This window comes from Hyposmocoma kahamanoa, unplaced genomic scaffold (genome assembly GCF_003589595.1).
Source record: "Hyposmocoma kahamanoa isolate Upper Pololo Valley unplaced genomic scaffold, ASM358959v1 92, whole genome shotgun sequence".
In the NCBI taxonomy this organism is placed as follows: domain Eukaryota; kingdom Metazoa; phylum Arthropoda; class Insecta; order Lepidoptera; family Cosmopterigidae; genus Hyposmocoma; species Hyposmocoma kahamanoa.
Window position 1 is genome coordinate 16,739,128 of NW_020654748.1, and position 18,822 is coordinate 16,757,949.

Consider the following 18,822-nt stretch of genomic DNA (forward strand, 5'->3'; position numbering starts at 1 on the left):
CATAGTATAATAAGAAGTAGGGTAACTCCATACAAACTTAGCAGCAGCGGCTTCTATGTGGTGCACACATAGAAGCCCGCCGCGCGGAACGGACACACACATTCGCATAAAATCGCGGTGTCGCGTTCACTCGGTGTTTAAAAAAGACATCAAATAGTAGACGTGCTTATTGTTATGTTTAGTCCCTATCTACCATCAGTAGACCGGAAGGATAGGGATTCCCGGGGGAACTATGGGCTCCCCGGTATGATCAGGGTACGGCGGGCGTCCGGGCTAAGCCCTCCACTAATGATACGCCTTCACGGGCGTCTCTGATGGATCCGGACTCTGGGCAAGGACTCGCCGGGGCTTGTGATAGTTGTACAGATGGACATGTTCGTCTGCCTCGGTAATGTGTGGCTTGGACGAGGGCCTAATGCGAAAGGACCGCGACGCGCGCGAGTTGCCCTTTGAATTGGAAACTATGTCCGGACATTGTCACAGGACACTGCGACTGGTATCTCCGTTGCTAGTCAGGATAACTATTAGAGGATAAGCTAAATATCCCCCGGTCGGTCCAACCGTGTCTGAATAATAGCAACTGGATAGGCGCATGGGGGGCATCTGGAAATGAGTGTGCCAACAGCTCCGGTACCTAGAGGGATAATAGAAGGTGCTATGAACTAGCTTTTGAGAACCGGAGTGACAACCCTGTCCACGGGCTGATCTGGGGTCATGACCTGAACTTATAGCGCCCCTGTGCTTGCACAGCTTATAGTACCTTTCCCATATACCCAATAGGTTCGTAAGGAGAGTCACTATAAACACAATTATGTAAAAAATATATAGGACTGTCATACGTATGGTGGTTTAAACAAAAGTTACTCAAGTCCAGAATTGTTCAATGTGATGTGATGTTGTGAATTGTATAATTCATTATAATTATTAATAACAAAGGCTATTTCAATAAAGCACGAGAACACTGTGATGAACGTCATAATTTTTAAAATTATGATTAAAACCCTACGCTAAGTAGGTACAATTAAAATAATAATGTGACAACCCTACGCTGCGAGGGAAATGTAGCCATTGATGCGCCGAGCAGGAGGGAGTTGCCCTGTTTGTCTTATTATAATATGCTATGTATGACTAACATTCTTGAATCACGGCAAAATACACTTCGTTTATAACTGAGAAAGCACAAGATATACCGGCAGGTCCCTTAATCAACTTATCGATTATCCCGATTGTTTGTATAATGCATTCAATTGCGTAACAGTGAGTCCTAAAAAGACTCGATTTCGTTGTATTTTCACACTAACAATTATACGGAATTATTTCTCATGTCAGTCATTATAAAATATGTTAACTAGTGTAAATAACTTAATATTTTAATTAGCAAAATACGCATTTCAATGACTGTCAAGCTCCATCACAATGGAAATTAATATTTAAAGGCATAATTATTTACTACTATAGATAATACCTACCCTAGATCGGTGCTTTTAGAACTTATACGACAGATGTATTGAATGACTAGAATCAAACTGACTGGTTATTATTATCGGTGGGTTCCGCAGTCGTAACAGACCATGTTACATGACTTCACACTTCTCTCTGCCGCTCGCCGACGCTTCTCCGCCGTCCTTCACTACTTTGTCTTTTTTCTTTTTACCTTTTCCGTCTACTTGAAGAGAAACGTTTCTGTTTTTCTCCATGTTTAACAGCTCCTGAAAATTAACGCAATGTACACATGCATACAAGACGAGATTTTTTTAAATATCCTAAAATAAGGTTGTAGTACTCGAAAACTTACACAGGAATTTTGCAAAATTGCCTGGTTTATTTTCCATGAACGAAATTTAAAAAAGAGAAGGAATAATTTTTCGTTTGTATATATTTGTATGCATTTAATTTCATTTGTAAGAATAGTTCAACTTTATAGAATTCTAAATTAACAAAACACTGTTTCGAAATCATTAATACACAAAAATAATTTAAAAGAGTTCTAACCTGGAAAAGCTGTGTAACATTATGATTGGTCTTAGCTGAGGTCTCCATAAAGGATACACCCCAAGCCTGCGCTTGAGCCTGGCCCTCGGCGGCGGACACTTCTCTGATTTCCGGGCTCTCATCACACTTGTTCCCCGCTAGCATCACGGGAATATTCGGCAGCTCTGTGCCTTTGATCTCCTTTATCGTCTGCCATATCGGTTTCAACTCTTCGAGAGACTGTCGACTGCTCACTGAATACACCAGTATGAATGCGTGTCCCTGAAAGTTGTAAATAAGACGCCGTTAAAGCATATATCGTGTGGCGATCGCAATACATTTTCTATCTGTAGTTGTATGTGTAAGACTATTCAAATTATTATAAACTGACGAACAGGTCCAATGACCCAGTATCTGAACGCGGAAAAAGGGGTACGTGATAGGACTAACCATCCGTCTAATATTATATCAGTATTCTTGCTGCTAAGTAACGTACCATCATTACCATCGTCAACCCATTTATACGTCCTACCGCCGGGTACAAGTCTCCCCCCTTGGGAAGGTTTTAGGCCAGACTGCCAAGCTGACCCAATGCGAATCGGGAACTTCATACGTTTTCCGAGGGTTGTGAACTTTCTTCGAATTGCAGGTTTCATCACGATGTTTTCCATCACCGAAAAGCTCATGGTAAATAATTGTTAATACAAAGATCGAACACTCAGAAAAAATTCTTTCGATTCGGCCGGATTCGAACCGACGTCTTCTAGCATACCGTGCCAGATGCTATACCAGCTAAGCCACCTCACGAATTTTTCAATTTGCTTGCGTATCTTTGTATTTGGTTTTTCAACGACTTTTTAGCCATCTATGAGAAATCTATGATATTTCGTCACCCAGTTGTCTAACTGGTAAAGGTACCTTTACAGCTACCAGCCCCGGCTAGAGATGTCGCTATTCATTGTATTTAAATTTTGATTGAATTGATACTCAATTATTTTTATGTGAAATTACTACTCATGGTAAATTTCGCACATAAATTCCGGAAAAACTCAGAAATGCGAGACCGGATTCGAATCCACGGCCTCTGCTTGAGAGAGAGTAACGTGCGGCTGTTATTAATTTCCATGACAGAGAAAATTGCAACTCCTTCACAGCAGACAGTTAAAGAGTATAACGCGTTTGAAATCTACTGTGAAGCAGTAAAAAAAAAATATGACTCATAATAAATGTGTACTGAAATTACATTCCTTTCTTCATTCTATTGGCACATTCTGAGATCTCTAGGAATGTACATTACATTTGACAATTGCCATGGCCCGCACGTAATTGCCTATTGTAACTCTTATTTAGGTATGTATACTCATACTGAAATGTTAGCAAGCTATATTGCTATCTTAACAAAAAGCCGACTCATAACAAAACAGTAATTTTTGAATATTAAAAATTGTAGGTACTCTTCTGCTCAGGGTGATATTTATGGCACAATATTATAAATATTCCTCTTTTAAAAACATTCAATATCGGTCACTTAAGGCGAAATGGTATCGTGGTTGCGTAGGCATTGAAACCTTTGAGACGCGGAGAAATTCCTTGCAACATACTTAAACATTTGCCTTTTAGAAAATATAGTCTCTTACTGTAAAATAAGCTCATAGTCTCCTGACGTATTTATTACCGAGCGAAAAACCTTCTACCAGTGTAGCCTGTGGGTGTAGTATACTAAGATCATCCTAAACAATTTAAGGGTGCAGTACAACAACGCATTTGAGATGTTGATGAGGGTAACTGCACTCACGATTCGAAAATATCTTGATAAAATTCTGTATATTATTATGTACTTCATTTGTCTGAAATAAACGATTTCTATTGATTATTATTTACTACCGAAACGAGATAAGCTTCCATTGTTGCTGGCGCCTATGTTGTTAGTTACTCTAATTGCAAGCAATTGAGGTCCATGTGAAGGAGTTCGTCCAGGGAAGTACTGCCACCACACCTCTTTCTGCCGCTAAACCGTAATGCATTCCGATAATTACTACACTCCGGTTTTGAAGGGTAAGGACGCGTTCCCACTATGTCGTCACGTTTTATTATCGTTGGACGACTGTCGTGTCTAGCCTGTTCCCATATCACGACTATCTGTCGTGGACGATTTTTTATCGTTGAACGACTGTCGTGACTAGCTGTTCCCACTAGATCGTGACGACAATTTATCGTTTCACGACAGCCTTCTTGCCCATCTCTGGCTACGACTCAACGCTATTGCAAAGCGAGCAGAGGGTGCGGGGTACGAGAGGGGAGGGCAGGGAGCAGAATACGTGCGGACAGCGATAAATAAAACGTGACGACAATAGGAGCTGCGACAATCTGTCGTCACGTTTTTATCGTGACGTTTTTTATCGTATGACGACTGTCGTTCTAGATGTTCCCCCTGTGACGACAGTTTGTCGTTGTAACGATAAAAAATCGTGAATGACAGTTAATCGTGTCGTGCTATATGTGAACAACTTCATTTAAATATACAAGCCACGACACTGTAAACTGCACGACAACCTGTCGTCACGACATAGTGGGAACGCGCCCTTAGAATGCTAGTAAAATTGTAAGCACGTGGGACTTGTTAACTTATGTCTCAGAGTGACTGGTGCAGTGACAGAACCCTCAGGTCTTTGCTATTTCAAGCTCGAAGCTCGAGCTTGTGGAAGATCTCCCAAATTATCATGCTACATAAAGTGGGTAGAAGTTGGAAACAAAGACAAAGAGTATTGCTCTTCTGCATTCCGGGACGTATAAGAGGCATTCGACCGTGTTTAGCACGAGGGTTTATCAAGATAACTCTTTCCCACAGCTATATCCCATTGTTGAAGTCTTATCTGACGACAAGATTATTCCAAGTGAAGAAAGCAGATGCAACATCAAACTTGTATGACATAAAGGCAGGCGTGCCGCAGGGATCTGTTTTAGGCCCAGTACTATACACACTATACACTGCTGATCTGCCTATAGTACCAGGGGTAACTACTGCCACTTACGCTGACGACACAGCGATTCTGGCCAGCGGTAAAGATACTGCTAAAGCGTCACTAGTCTTACAACATGGACTCAATGAAATAACAAAACGTCTTCAAACGTGGCGAATCAAAGCTATTGCCACAAACTCAGTTCATGTGACCTTTACATTGAGGAAAGGAAACTGTCCGACCGTTCAACTTGAGAATGCAGTACTCCCACAAAGTGACTGTGTGAAATATTTAGGCTTACATCTTGATCGGCGACTAACATGTAAACAGCACATAAAGGCAAAACGACTCATCAACGGCTCATCCTGCGATAAAAAAAAATTATACTGGCTGGTCGGACGAAACAGCAAGCTGTCAATAAACAATAAACTACTCATCTACAAAACAACACTGAAGCCAGTATGGCTCTATGGAATCCAACTATGGGGGAGCGCCTATGACTCCAATATATTTCATGTTACAAAGAATGCAAAACATTATCTTGCGTAATATGGCTACTAGCCATTGGCTAGTGTACCCTGGTGTGTCACAAACTCGGAAATCCACAAACACCTGGAAATTAATACGGTAAAAGAGGCAGTCATTAGTACCACCTTAAGATCGGTAATAAAAAGCCAGCAGTAAGCATAATAGCCATGAGAACCATCGTAATGAAATGGCAAAACAGTTCACAATCAGCAGTTACAACAAAAGGGTCAAACGAAAAGACATATTCCCATTAGAGTAATGTAGTGTGCACATATAGGGGAAGAACCTCACAGTGGAGAGTTCGTCTGCGTTAACATAACCGATTACTAGTACATTTGCTACAGTGGCACTGATTGCAAATGATTCACTACAAAAAAATGTAACGCTAACGTATTCGTCTCCAAACCCCGGGAACCCGACAATGACCAGTTTGTCTCGTGTCGGACAAACCAGTGAGACGTCGTGTTTAGGAAACTAGGAGTTGCGGGCTAGATTCTCAGATAAGAGAGTCAAACATCTCATTAATTTAAAATTAAGTATAAATGTTGTCGATATAGATTATTGTACATAATGCATAATGATTATGAAAGAAAAGTCAAATCAAGAGTAGGTATTCTTACGAGTGACTATGAGGCGAAAGATGAGTGTCAGGATCGTAGCAAGTGGAAGGCTTAGGTCTCTATGGTCTCTTCTTCCCATGGGAAAAAGGCGTAAAATATGTGAATGTATATATGTGTTTGCCAGTAGCGCGTACTCATCAACCACAGCGTAGTCTGAACTTGATGTTTAGAGTATTCCGTGTAGCTTGTGTGTGAGCTCTACATGTACGTTTTCTGTCCAGATGGTTGTGATAAACTTCATGTGATTGGTCAGTTTAAGGGATTCTAAATACAAACAAACTATAATGTTTATCTTCCCACAGATGATGATGAATTAAGGTTTTACAGATTTGCTCGATTCTTTGACAATCGACATAGTATTTTTTGCTGATCAACATGTATGATCACGATTAGACAAAATCGAGTAAATCTGTAAGAAACAGACGATGGATGTCGTACTTTTTGTAGATCCGACACGTGTAGTTAGGTCGTCAATAAACATAGCATATCTGTTTATTTTATAATTTTTTTTTTATTTCATTTTATTTTTATACCTTTAGGCACTTTTTAAAGAGCAAAATGTTTACGACGCCTGTAATGGAATATACGGGCGTACAGCTGCGTGAGACAACTCATGTCTCACTGACATATAATTTGCACCATACATACCATAACAATCGGCGAGTACCTTACACCAATTGGCATATCCTTTCACCACGATGGTAAGCATTACAGTATTTGCCATGGATATGATAAGAAGAAGAAAATTATTTTGTGTTTTCACGGTTAGTTTCTTCTATTGACAGTTTTTTATTGATAGTAGAAACAAACACATTTTAGACAAAAAAAAGAAAGGGGCTGACTTACCTTACTTATTGATAATCTTTGCATGGCCGGGAACTGGTGGGAGCCTGTGGTGTCAGTGATTTGGAGGGTGCATATTGTTTTGTTGCTGCTTATTACCTGCACAACACAAGACAGATTGTAAATAATTGATTATTTATTACACAGTGAAGAAATACTATTTTATCTAGTCCTATTTGAAATCCTATTTATTATTATTATTATTATTATTAGTAAATTGATATACTAGCAGTAGAGCTCCTTGTGAAAGAGTTCGTCCAATGGTGCTGGTGAAACAACAGGCACATGGGACTTGTCAACTTATGTCTCAAGATGACGGGCTCAATGGCAGTGCCCCCAGATCTTTGCTTGAAGTGCAGCTCTGAGTGGCACTGCAACTGATATGAACAGGCGTGTCGCTTAGCACCAGGCCCACAACTTGTTTGTCCTGTTACTTGGTATCATGAAAAAAAAAAACATTTTTGTTTAATTAAATTTACTTAATGCAAATTTCGTAAGGTCCGTTGGTTGTTCTGCAATGGAAGTCTTTCAGCTGAAATGTTGATTAATATATTCATTGTTGTCAATATTTAGATCCAGCACAGTACAACACTAACCTTGGCAAGTTAAGGTTTAACTGTAACCTTGCCAATATTGGCAGATGGCACAAAGCAATAAGCAATTTCCTTAGAATCTGTGCACAACAAAGGACATAAGCCCAATTGGCGAGGTGCCAAGTTGTGTCAGGGTCTTTGGCAATGCTACATAGCTATCAAGGTTATGCCAAAAGTATAATGATACCATAACAACCTATGTTATTATTGTGCTGCAATTATATACACAAGATGATAAACAGTAAGCATGCCACATATTTTTTTACTAAATCATCAACTCATCAAAGTACATGATCATAATATCATAATGATCATCATCATCAAATAGAACTTATTTGTTAAAAGCAATTTGACATCCTCAGTGGCACAGAGCATAACACTGTGGCTGCTAAATGAGTAGATCCCAGGTTTGTTTCCCAATAGAATCAATTTCAGATAAAAACTTTTTAAATTGTCCTGGTCTGGGTTGTCTGAGTAATATCCTAGAGTTAATTTTGTTGCTCTGGTGTAGGGAATTTCCTACTTTCAAATCTGGTTTTACCTACCTACTTTTAAACCTACATTCCAAAATCGTGTATTTAAGAAAATTGTCAATAAATGATATGAAAAGTTGGTAAACAAATACCTACATTATTATGTATTATAAACTCAATACAAAAAAAAATGCACTTATCCCATTATGTATGATTCTAGAAAACAATGCACAATGAAAATTACACAAAAACACGCTGTTTTACTACCTCTTATTATGTACTTTTATCCAGGCTTTTATCTTACTCCCACACAGTATGTGCAAATCATCCGAAAGTATCTACCTAGTAACTATATGAACCATTGTTCAATATCCCGGTACTTTCAATACCATAGCTAAATTACATATACTAAATAAGAACATCAACAAAACAATACGATTAAAAACTTCGCACACTTAAAACTTACTTGTCTGTACGTATCTTCGATCGTCGGTATGTAAGATTCCCTGAATGTCCCTTTTACAAAACGTAGAACAAGGGAACTTTTCCCCACACCACCCGCGCCAAAAACAACAACGCGATAATCATTACTTTGCTCCGGCATTACTTATTCTTGCAAATCTTTCCGAAAACAACAAATCAATTTCGGTGTAATGGGCTGCAGCTCAAGAAATTTAATCTATAGCATTTTATTAACAACGAGAAATACAGTACTTAAATATTGATTATTGTAACGATTAATAATAAAATTAGCTCACAGTTATGTCGAAATAATAATACATTATTTTGTAACTTTCGTTTACAACGCCCAAATACAATTACGAACTCCGAAGTTTATGCGACGTCCGCGACTCGCGTACTCGCGTCGCTGCGGTAAATGCTAAATGTCACCGAAATGTCAAACTTATTTACGTCCTGAAAATATTATTATTATTTTTTAAATATCAATATTTATTTGTAGTCAGATTATTGTTGGGTTAGGTTCGTGTATGGTCATGGAAAAATGTTCATTTAAAAAAAATCATATTTTTCAGAAAAGCTAATATTTTCCCAGCTATTTTTCCAATATTCTGCCTCCAATTTGCCACATCGACGTTGACACCTGTCAAAAGTTGAAGTTACTGAACGAAAACGGTGGAGCCAACGCAAAAGTTTTGTTTTAATGTGGTCCTTTGTACAGTTCACAAAATAAAAAGATTGGTCCAAAGGTCCAATCATTTTATTTATTTCAAAATAGAAATTTTTCCATGATCTAACACTGCGTAAACCCTTAGAGGACGGAAAAAATTGATTTCCTTAATCTACTAAGCCTAAACCTCAGTTTTTGAATACTTTCACGTTTGCAACATTCCGTACAGCAGTTTTGGCTAAATTTATTTATTCTGAAGCCTTAAAAACGAAAAAAACCGTGGTTGCTAATTTAGGGTTATGTTATTATTTGTTTGTTAATCTACCTTAACTGACCTTAACGTAGTCACAAACCACTAATAATCTTAGTTTTGTTTTAATAACAACGCAAAATGGTAAGTTCTACACTAAACCTGTACATTTCATGAGCAATGTGGCTGTAATGTTCTCAAAGAAACATTATTTAGCCAAGGGAGTAATCTCACTTGAAATCAAATCAGGTTTCTGCAAAGGTTGTTTGCGATTAATTTTGTATTAAACGTCGCTTTACTATTTTTATCTTCTAACAAAGTGTAGAACTAAATCGAACAATAAAGTTATTATACGTTTTTTTTTGCAAAATGTTCTCATTAAACATTCGTGTTTTTAACTAAAAATATTTCTTTTACACAGGCCAGGAATGCAGAGAAGGCTATGTAAGTATTTTTTCAATAATTTGACAAAACCCCCATTGGAAAAATTTTTTAAAGCGAGAATATAAAAATAATTTTATATTATCATATAAGCTATAACTTGTTGTAATAGCAAATCTAATTTCCGTCATACGTTTTTACTATACTGTCGTGTGTATAGGACAACACTAGCACGGTGGCGCGCAGCGCAAGTGCAAGAAGCAGGCGGACAGCGTGAGCGCAGGCCGTACTTAGCATCAGAATGTAATGACTTACAGCAAGCTGAAAAATGGCGTTTGCAAATTGTCCGCGAAATCGCCAAGAAGGTTGCTCAGATACAGAATGGTATGTCACTTTGCTAGTAGTTCCCAGTGCAATAGAATATGGTCGAGCGCATAAAGGCATTAAGGACAACATGGAAAACTATCAATCAATTTTTTTATTTCATGTAAGTCTTTGAAATGAAATGTTAGAGATAATAAAGATAGAAAGTAAAAGATTAATTTAATACAAGAATGAAGTAACCTTGATTCTATATTAAATTTTGGACTAATGTCAGGACAATGGTATATGATATAGTCAACAGACAATTAAAAACCTTGTATCAACTATTCATGCTTTTCAGAAATTTGATAAATAAGTCATATTATATTCAGGCATATTATATTTCATCAAACCTGTCTTTTGTTTGCTTCAGAACTGAGAGAAGTAAATGACAGCTATGATACCTATATGTAAATAATAATAATATTCCTTGCTGCATTCTTCATAACTGATACTGGCCCAAGCCCAGTGGTCGCTATTAAGGTAATAATGCGCACACTTTCATAGCCCTGCACTAGGGAAACCCTGTATCATGGGTGCCATGGGCACACACATAGACAACCACAAGTTGCATCCAAACTCATGAGAGAAATAAATGTACACCATACAAATATTTCTCCCAGCCCAGGAATCGAAACCGGGACCTCTGTGTGGCAGTCCAGCATGGTAATGTTTCGCCCATGAAGGCAGTTAATATTATTATTTGCTTATCCTTTGCATACCCAAAAAATTATATTATATACTATAATTATACATTGTAAATTTACTGGCTGAAGATTTTTACAGCCAAAAATGACACTGAATATTCCAAAAAATCCTTTTCTATAACGAGCGGGCTCTGTTTCACAGTAACTACAATATACACATATGTATTCTGTGATGCACACATAAATACAAAACAACTTATTAACCTGTGAATATGGCACTACTAGGCAAACTAAAAACAATGCAACCTTTTTTAAATTGCTTGCAAATGATTATTTATAAAAATGATAAATCACTGTACTAAATTCAAGTCATCTTTATATGAATCTATTGGGCCATGATTATTTGTGTAATTATATTTTCTAAAATGTATTTATGAAGAATGAGAAATTCTAGTGTTACTTAAAATTTTTACAGCAGAATACCACAAAAATGGAAGAAGATACAGAGAATAATGCAGCCTCAACCCACATTAATCAAGTTCCTATGTTACATGAGCCATCTGAGAATGGCCCTGCAGTAGACACAAGGAATGTAACAGATATTTTTCCGATACCTGAACAAACTTCTTCAGTAATAAAAACTCCAACTCCGAGAAAAGGTTCGATAGAGGGCCCTGTGGCAGAAACTCGAAAGTTATCTATAGCTGCGGCAGATACTAGGAAAGTGACAGATACTTTTCCAAAACCCGAACAAACTCCTTCAGCAGTAAAACCCCCAACTCCCAGAAAAGGTTCCATGGAGCGCCCTGTGCCAGAACCCAGAAAGTTATCTGCACCTGCCGCAGATACTTTCCAAGTACCCGCCGCAGTGACAGATACTTTTCCGGTACCCGAGCAAACTTCAGCGGTAAAATCACCAACTCCGAGAAAAGCTTCCATGGACCACTCTGTAACAGAAGGTAGAAAGTTATCTACACCTGCCGCAGATACTTTCCTAGTACCCGCCGCAGTGACAGATACTTTTCCGGTGCCCGAGCAAACTTCTCTAGCAGCAAAAACGCCAACTCCCAGAAAAGGGTCGACTGAGGGCTCTGTTGCAGAAACTAGAAAGTTATCTACAGCTGCGGCAGATACTTTCGTAGTACCCGCCACAGAGACAGATACTTTTCCGATACCCGAGCGAACTTCTTCAGCACTAAAAACCCCAACTTCCAGAAAAGGTTCATTGGAGGACCCTGTGGCAGAAACTAGAAAGTTATCTGCAGCTGCGGCAGATACTTTCATAGTACCCGCCGCAGTGACAGATACTTTTCCGATACCCGAGCGAACTTCTTCAATACTAAAACCCCCAACTCCCAGAAAAGGGTCGATGGAGGGCTCTGTGGCAGAAAGTAGAAAGTTATCTACAGCTGCGGCAGATACTTTCCTAGTACCTGCCGCAGTGACAGATACTTTTCCGATACCCGAGCGAACTTCTCCAGCAGTAAAAACCCCGTCTCCTAGAAAAGTCTCGAAAGCTTCTAGTGTTGCAGAGAACCTGTCCGATGCTGTTTCGAAGCTCGTCCCTCAAGGTCAAGAGCTTAGTAATCATGTTGAAGAACTAACTGAAACTGTTAAAAAACTTACAAATTCCATGGATGACCCACAAACGCCTGGTGTAGGAAGCAACATTGACAAAATAGCTCATATGAGTCAGGTCCTCACAAACGAGGCAAATGCTCTCAGAGCGTCGATCAGAGGTTTATCTGAGGACATTGAGCGCACCAAAATAGAACTAATTACTTCTAAGGGTGAAGATGTCAACTTTCCTTATCATCTATTTTTGGTTGAAATGATTGTGAACAAAATCCATATGAAATGTGATTGTTTTAATCTCGATAGCCACAATCTGGTGATTTCGGCAACCTTTTTAGGTAAACCTCCTATTGTGTTGTATGATTCTTCTTACGGGAAAATCGATAGCTTCAGCAAATTGAATGTCGGGAAATCTACCTTATTCGCAATGACTTACGATAAAATATGCGGTATTGATCGATTTGAAATTCACTTGCAATTGACGAAGGAGCCTCCTTGCACGAACTGCGTTACTAAGATAGCAGAGACACGAATGGATTATACGCAAGAATTTATCACTCTGAGAGAGGAATTGTGTAAAAAGTGGACCGAAGAAAAGCCAAATGATAATATAATTTGTACTACGTCGACACCACTCTCCAAGAGTATGTTTTATCTATCTTGTGGGGATAACAGCCCTGAATCTATAGGAGTAATTGAAGTCTCAGTTCGTATGTCGTTTTTGGGCAAAGAGATAACTACGGCCTTTTCGGCGACGCCAAAACCGAGAGGAACTAACATGTTTACAAAAGAAGATAACGGAATGATGATGTACTCGTGCCAAAAGGTGGAAATGGACGATTCGGGCAAAATATTACTAGATGAAGATGTATTATCGAAGAAAGAGTTAGCATGTAATAGTTTGCCTTATGACCCTTACGAGTGTCCATCGGCATGCCCTTCGAATAAGGTTTTGGCCAAGCGATATGACCCGCCGTCGCACAGTAGAGTACGGGGCTACTCCTCCCAACATGGTCATCAAGGTTCGATTTACAAATACCTACCTTTTATTTCTAACTGCTGTAACATGGGTTTGCCCGTGGGTTTAACATTATCAATCATATGCTAATAAGTAACCATAATTGTCGAGGACAATATTCCAATTTTTATTTGATATCTCTTGTCTTGTACGAATAGGCAAGTTTATCAATTTTGATTTTCTAGGAGGTGTACCGAAATACGACGAAATCTTCACGAAAATGAACAAAAATGAATTGAAGATCAGAGTGCCGAAGAGTACGAGGGTCGAACGAATGGGAAAGTATGATAGCGTACAGGAGATGTGCATTTGTGAGGATAACCCGCACAATACAGGAGAACAAATACAATTCGAACTACCTCGAGATCTTTGTCGCCAAGACAAAACGCACAATACTTATTCTCAAAATCTGAAATATACGTATACGGGATGCGACAAGTCCTGCGAAAGCAAAGATCGCAAAATAGTAAATGTAACTCCATCGAACTGCCCCATACCTGCAGTGAATATGGAGAAAATGGTCCATCCGAACAAAGATGTTTTTATTCTAAAAATAGGCAAAAAATTGGAAACAAAGGACAAAAAGACAGATCTTGAAATAGAACTTATGACTCCGAAAATAACTTCGGATAAGGGCGCGGATGTTGGGGCGCAGTACAGTAGTTCCACTATAAAGTCTTCGAAGAAAGGCAAAAAGAAGAAGGGCAAGGGGAAAGGCAAAGGTAAAAAGGGTAAAGGTAAAGCGAAAGGCAAAAAGAAGAGCAAAACCAGTCTCAAAGGGGGTAAAAAGAAGAAAGTCAAGAAATAACACAGTCAAAACAATGTATTCACAGGAAATCAATAAAATATTTTAACATTATTCAATGGATTTATTTCCCCTTTACCAAGGTATATTTGTACAGTAGTACAGTAGCGTGGTATCTGCATACAAATTATGCCACCTGATGGTCAACGAGTCAAGGTTATTTCATATTTTAACACACTTTCACAAGATTAACAACTATGTTCGCAGCTGTAAAATACATTAACTTAAAATTTACAGCTGGTTTAGGCGAATTTCGCATTCGAGACCTGAACGATGAGATCAACAAATTGATGCGAGAGAAACGTCATTGGGAGGTACAGATCAAGTCCCTTGGGGGTCCAGACCATGCCCGAGTCGGGCCGAAAATGCTTGACCAGGACGGAAAGGAGGTACCTGGGAATCGTGGATATAAATACTTTGGCGCTGCTAAGGATTTACCAGGTATAATATTCTGCTTACCTGTTTTATTTGTTATTCAATCACAATTGTTTTCAATAATATCAATATATTTTATGTCAAATGGGATATATATACTTCATCTCGGTTTTATTTAAGTCATTCTATACATACCTAATCTGCTACAATAGCAGGAAAAGTGAACCATACAGCTAACTTACAAATACTACTACTACAGGTGTCCGCGAGCTATTCGAGCAGGAACCGCCGCCGCCGCCTAGACGCACTCGCGCTGATCTCATGCGGGATGTCGACGCCGATTACTACGGGTACAGAGACGATGACGATGGCTTGCTCATTCCACTAGAAAAAGAGGCTGAGAAGGAAGGTGAGATATATTCATTTCACAGTACTAGCATAGTAAATAAGAGCAAGTAGCGCAACTCCCGCCGTTCAACGCGTGAATGCCTACACTTCGCTCGGAGCGTATTATTATATTTGACATTTAATTGATATCGACATTATGTTTCATAACTAACGGAATATTGAACTAATCATTGCTTTATACTTGCTATAATTAGGGTTAATCACGGAGTATGTGAAAACGGCATTTAAAACAATTTCTTTCGAGACTAGCGTAGCTGACTTTTACACGCACACATTTGTTACCAAATACGCATAAGGTTTTACTACACGCAAATATTAATTGATATTAGCTACGCAGGCGTGTGCGTATACGTACCTGCATGCTACAATCACAGTATTATTGATTTATTATACTGTCATCGTACTTTCATTAACCTACTAGATTTCCGGTCAATCCGATCACTGGAAGGGTTGAAATATTAAAACACAGTCATCATAAAAATCTTTATTCTCCCTGAAATATGATACATTCAACAATTACCTCTCTGAACTGACTGAACATGACTACACCGATAGCGTCGACGAGCTTGTCAAGAAAATGAAGATACTTATTTCCGAATGCGAGGAAGCGTATCATTTGTTTCATGAAAACTTGACGAAAAATAACTGACAATGCTTCAGAAATGTTTTCACATTTAGATATGGTCTATAATTTGCGACTCTTGAGTTTCATGTCATATATTACCTGATTTAGCAAATGATTTATTTCTTAATGAATTTTTCGGTTGTTATTCATATGTATATAATTTAATGTGATGTCATGAAATGCCTATAGCAAATGGTGCTACATTTAGTAGGTACCCAGCTCTTACTGCCTGTTGCTTCAGCCCATTTTCTCCTTTGAAAAGGATCCGGGGGGAAACTAAAAAATCAATACAAAAACTGCAAATGTAAATCATGCCTGTGATAAAACTTAGAACTCAAGCGGACGAAGGTGACGTATAATAAGCAAGTAGGGAGATAAGAATCATGTAGATAAGGTAAAGAAAATCTCCAATCTCATAAAGTCTTCATTTGATACGAACTTACGTGCATTGTAAAATTATCGACACTGTACCTCTTCTATCTATATTTCCTTTTTTTCCATTAATATATCTTTTTTACTTAAATTTAAAATTAAAAAAATACTATTGCTAGTGTTGCTTGAGCTTTTAAATACCTGTAAACAATTTATGTTTACACATTGATACAGCATGATAAAAAAAATGTTGAACTAAACCCGGGTTTCTAAATACAGAGTTTCTACATATCGATACTTTGATTACAATACGCGGACCCAGTACCAAGTGTAATACGACCTAGTGCAAGCAATGCATTGAGCGTCATTAAAATTGTTCTTTTGACGGCGGCGATGGCTAGCAACCAATGTATATTGTTATTACCGAGTTGCAAGAAAATTGTTTTGTTTCGAAATTATAGTATTGTATTGTTGAAAATATTAGAAAATATAGAGTTTTATAGTACTTACCGATTAAATGAAACCACTCCCGGAGTATTTTTTAAACTTTGGCTTCTTACGCGACATGATATAATTGCAGAATATTTCTATTTTTTCCACAAAATAATCATGTATCATATTTGAACGACGACTAACGCGCTGTTGACACTCATATGCCCGTCTGGTGATAAGCTAGGTAAGGCGGACCCCGCCCACTAACCAGTCTATTACTAGTATTTATGTGGTCTGTGGTGCACACATATAAGCTGCGCTGCTACGTTTGTATGGAGTTACTGTACTTGTCTTATTAAGTTATTGTACTATGGTCTAGTGACAATATTATGAAGGATTACAAAACTTTAACACAATTACGTATGTATGTTTGAAGGAAATTAAAAACCAAATATGTTGCTAGCTAGGACGGATAATAATAATATCTTTAACGTTGCTATTCAAATAATAACGTCAGTTTCGCCATGGAAAATTGCCCTCAATGGAAAGTTGCAATTAATAAAGACGTTTTAATCTTAGGAAATTAAACTGTTTTTCCGGATTTAAATCGCGTATATTTGTTTTTTGGTACAGTCTTCAACCAGTTATGTCTAATATTGATGCAAACGTTTTATTCTTTTATCGTCTACATATTAAATTTTCGAACTACTTTTACTACCCAGGAGTTTCCGGAGTTCTGTATATTGATGCAAATATAATCCGTAGTTGCAATATTTACAGAAATTCCTAGAAGTATAATATACTTATTTCTGAAAATATAAAACTGAAACGTATACATCTCACACCAATTACTTCCACCTTCGTTTCATCATTACATTTTTCATGATTATAGCAATCGCACGAGCAGTAGATAAATGGAAGACAAATAAAGAGCAGAACAAGGATCAAGAGTTACCTGAAGAGGAAAATATCTATCCAGAAGATGTAAGCATTATTTTTACTTGTCAATAGACAAGAAATTGAATAGGCGTTAGAATGAACATATATTTAAAGGTGGTTAGTTCATAATAACAACACCGCTGGAAGCTCAGCGTGATGTCTGAGGCATGGGAGAGCCCTCGATTTCATCATTATTATGTACAAAGCGCTCCCCTCTCTCGCCTCATAAACTTCTACATTTTGATTGGTCTAAGGCATAGTATTTTAAAGTAGCCCCTACCGCCCAAGTGGGCGCTGAACTCGGAAGCAATTGGGGGGCGTTGATACTGTACAGGGGGTGCTACTGCATTTAAAATAAACCTTAATTATCACTACACTACATATTATATATTGTATAGTTTTTTCCTCGTGATTTTTTGTGATAAGTTAATATAAAACATACGTGCTTTTTCAATTATAGTTTGTGGTCGTTGAAATTTTTTTATATTGCCTAAATGGGCGGTGTGCCAAAAAGTTTGGGAACCTGTGGTCTAAAGTATTGTATCATCCCACATTCTACGGGATTGTTCTGCTTAGGACGATTAAGTTCATGTGTAAAATTTACATCAATAAAAATTAACTTCTATGTGCCACAGCCGGAGGACAAAAGAATCGACGAAGAAGAAGGTAGTGAACCCCGCACCGTGACATCTCACGTGGCAGTCCCATCGCAAAAGGATATCGAAGAAGCTTTGCTCAGAAGAAAAAAGCAGGAGTTATTGGAACGATATGGCTGTCTCGATGTCAAATTTGAACAAAGTTGACTGATATAGTATTTAGTTATTTATAAGGTTATATGAATAAGTTTAAAGTGAATATTTATGTTTTTTATTTCTGCAAGATAAGCCTTGTCGCCAGATAATATTATTAATGTAGAAAATAAAAGTGAACATCCACCAGCCAGGCCCAGGAGACAAAACAAGGACAAAAATTACAAAATTCTATTAGTGCATCTGCAATGGACATGCATCTGAACATATCAAGCAATAAAACAAAGCTTTTTCTTCTTTGCAATATTAATTTATTTTTGAATAATTTCGTTTATATTTCTGGACATCTATTTCTAAGCAAAATATACAATTGGAAACACAGATATTCAAATAGTCATTGACTTATTCAACTTTATGGTATATACTCATGGCCCTAAGCCCCTAAACGATTGAGGAACATAAATTGTACAAACAATAAAATAATTAACTAGAAGTTGATAAGCTAGTAGTGAATACCGAGTGCCACTAAGTCTTTAATATACAAGACGTGTATAGCTAATCCCTATTTTCATAATAAATATTGTTCTTATTCTAATAAAATTCCACCTGATTTAATTAGAATTAAACCCTCTATATCCAGTCGCCGGCGTCGAAGACAATAGTGGCACTCGAACCAAAATACATCACACACGTTACGTTAAGTGGTCATATATTGCCCACGTTACGTAGTTATATACATGGAAACTTATATAATATATAAACTTAT

The 18,822-nt window shown here is 37.8% G+C and overlaps 2 protein-coding genes across 3 annotated transcripts; one reads left to right on the forward strand and one right to left on the reverse strand.

Annotated features, from left to right (window-relative positions):
* Positions 1 to 453: 453 nt before the first annotated feature.
* Positions 454 to 8,832, reverse strand: LOC113236461 (GTP-binding protein Di-Ras2). Its single transcript, XM_026472539.1, has 4 exons — positions 8,455 to 8,832; positions 6,926 to 7,021; positions 1,993 to 2,253; positions 454 to 1,709 (listed from the first exon to the last, which is right to left on the reverse strand). The coding sequence occupies exons 1-4, from the start codon at positions 8,590 to 8,592 to the stop codon at positions 1,575 to 1,577; spliced, it is 630 nt and encodes a 209-aa protein (XP_026328324.1). The 5' UTR covers positions 8,593 to 8,832; the 3' UTR covers positions 454 to 1,574.
* Positions 8,833 to 11,120: 2,288 nt separating this feature from the next.
* Positions 11,121 to 18,229, forward strand: LOC113236413. 2 transcript variants are annotated; one of them, XM_026472452.1, is made up of 6 exons: positions 11,121 to 13,355; positions 13,540 to 14,082; positions 14,394 to 14,597; positions 14,791 to 14,940; positions 17,261 to 17,352; positions 17,943 to 18,229. In XM_026472452.1, exons 1-6 carry the CDS (start codon positions 11,249 to 11,251, stop codon positions 18,108 to 18,110), a joined length of 3,264 nt encoding a protein of 1,087 aa, XP_026328237.1. In that variant the 5' UTR covers positions 11,121 to 11,248; the 3' UTR covers positions 18,111 to 18,229. The 2 variants fall into 2 exon arrangements, with proteins under 2 accessions (XP_026328237.1, XP_026328235.1); XM_026472450.1 differs by lacking the exons at positions 14,394 to 14,597; positions 14,791 to 14,940; positions 17,261 to 17,352; positions 17,943 to 18,229 and having other exon boundaries at positions 11,123 to 13,355; positions 13,537 to 14,189.
* The last annotated feature ends 593 nt before the right edge of the window (positions 18,230 to 18,822 follow it).

Excerpts from the sequence above, each read along its gene's own strand:
- LOC113236461 (XM_026472539.1), bottom strand. The coding sequence starts at position 8,592 with ATGCCGGAGCAAAGTAATGATTATCGCGTTGTTGTTTTTGGCGCGGGT. Across the intron at positions 7,022-8,454 it reads TCGAAGATACGTACAGACAA|GTAATAAGCAGCAACAAAAC; the intron begins GTAAGTTTTAAG and ends TGTGTTGTGCAG. Across the intron at positions 1,710-1,992 it reads ATGTTACACAGCTTTTCCAG|GAGCTGTTAAACATGGAGAA; the intron begins GTTAGAACTCTT and ends GTTAATTTTCAG.
- LOC113236413 (XM_026472452.1), top strand. The coding sequence starts at position 11,249 with ATGGAAGAAGATACAGAGAATAATGCAGCCTCAACCCACATTAATCAA. Across the intron at positions 14,083-14,393 it reads GAAAGGCAAAGGTAAAAAGG|CTGGTTTAGGCGAATTTCGC; the intron begins GTAAAGGTAAAG and ends TAAAATTTACAG. Across the intron at positions 14,598-14,790 it reads CGCTGCTAAGGATTTACCAG|GTGTCCGCGAGCTATTCGAG; the intron begins GTATAATATTCT and ends CTACTACTACAG.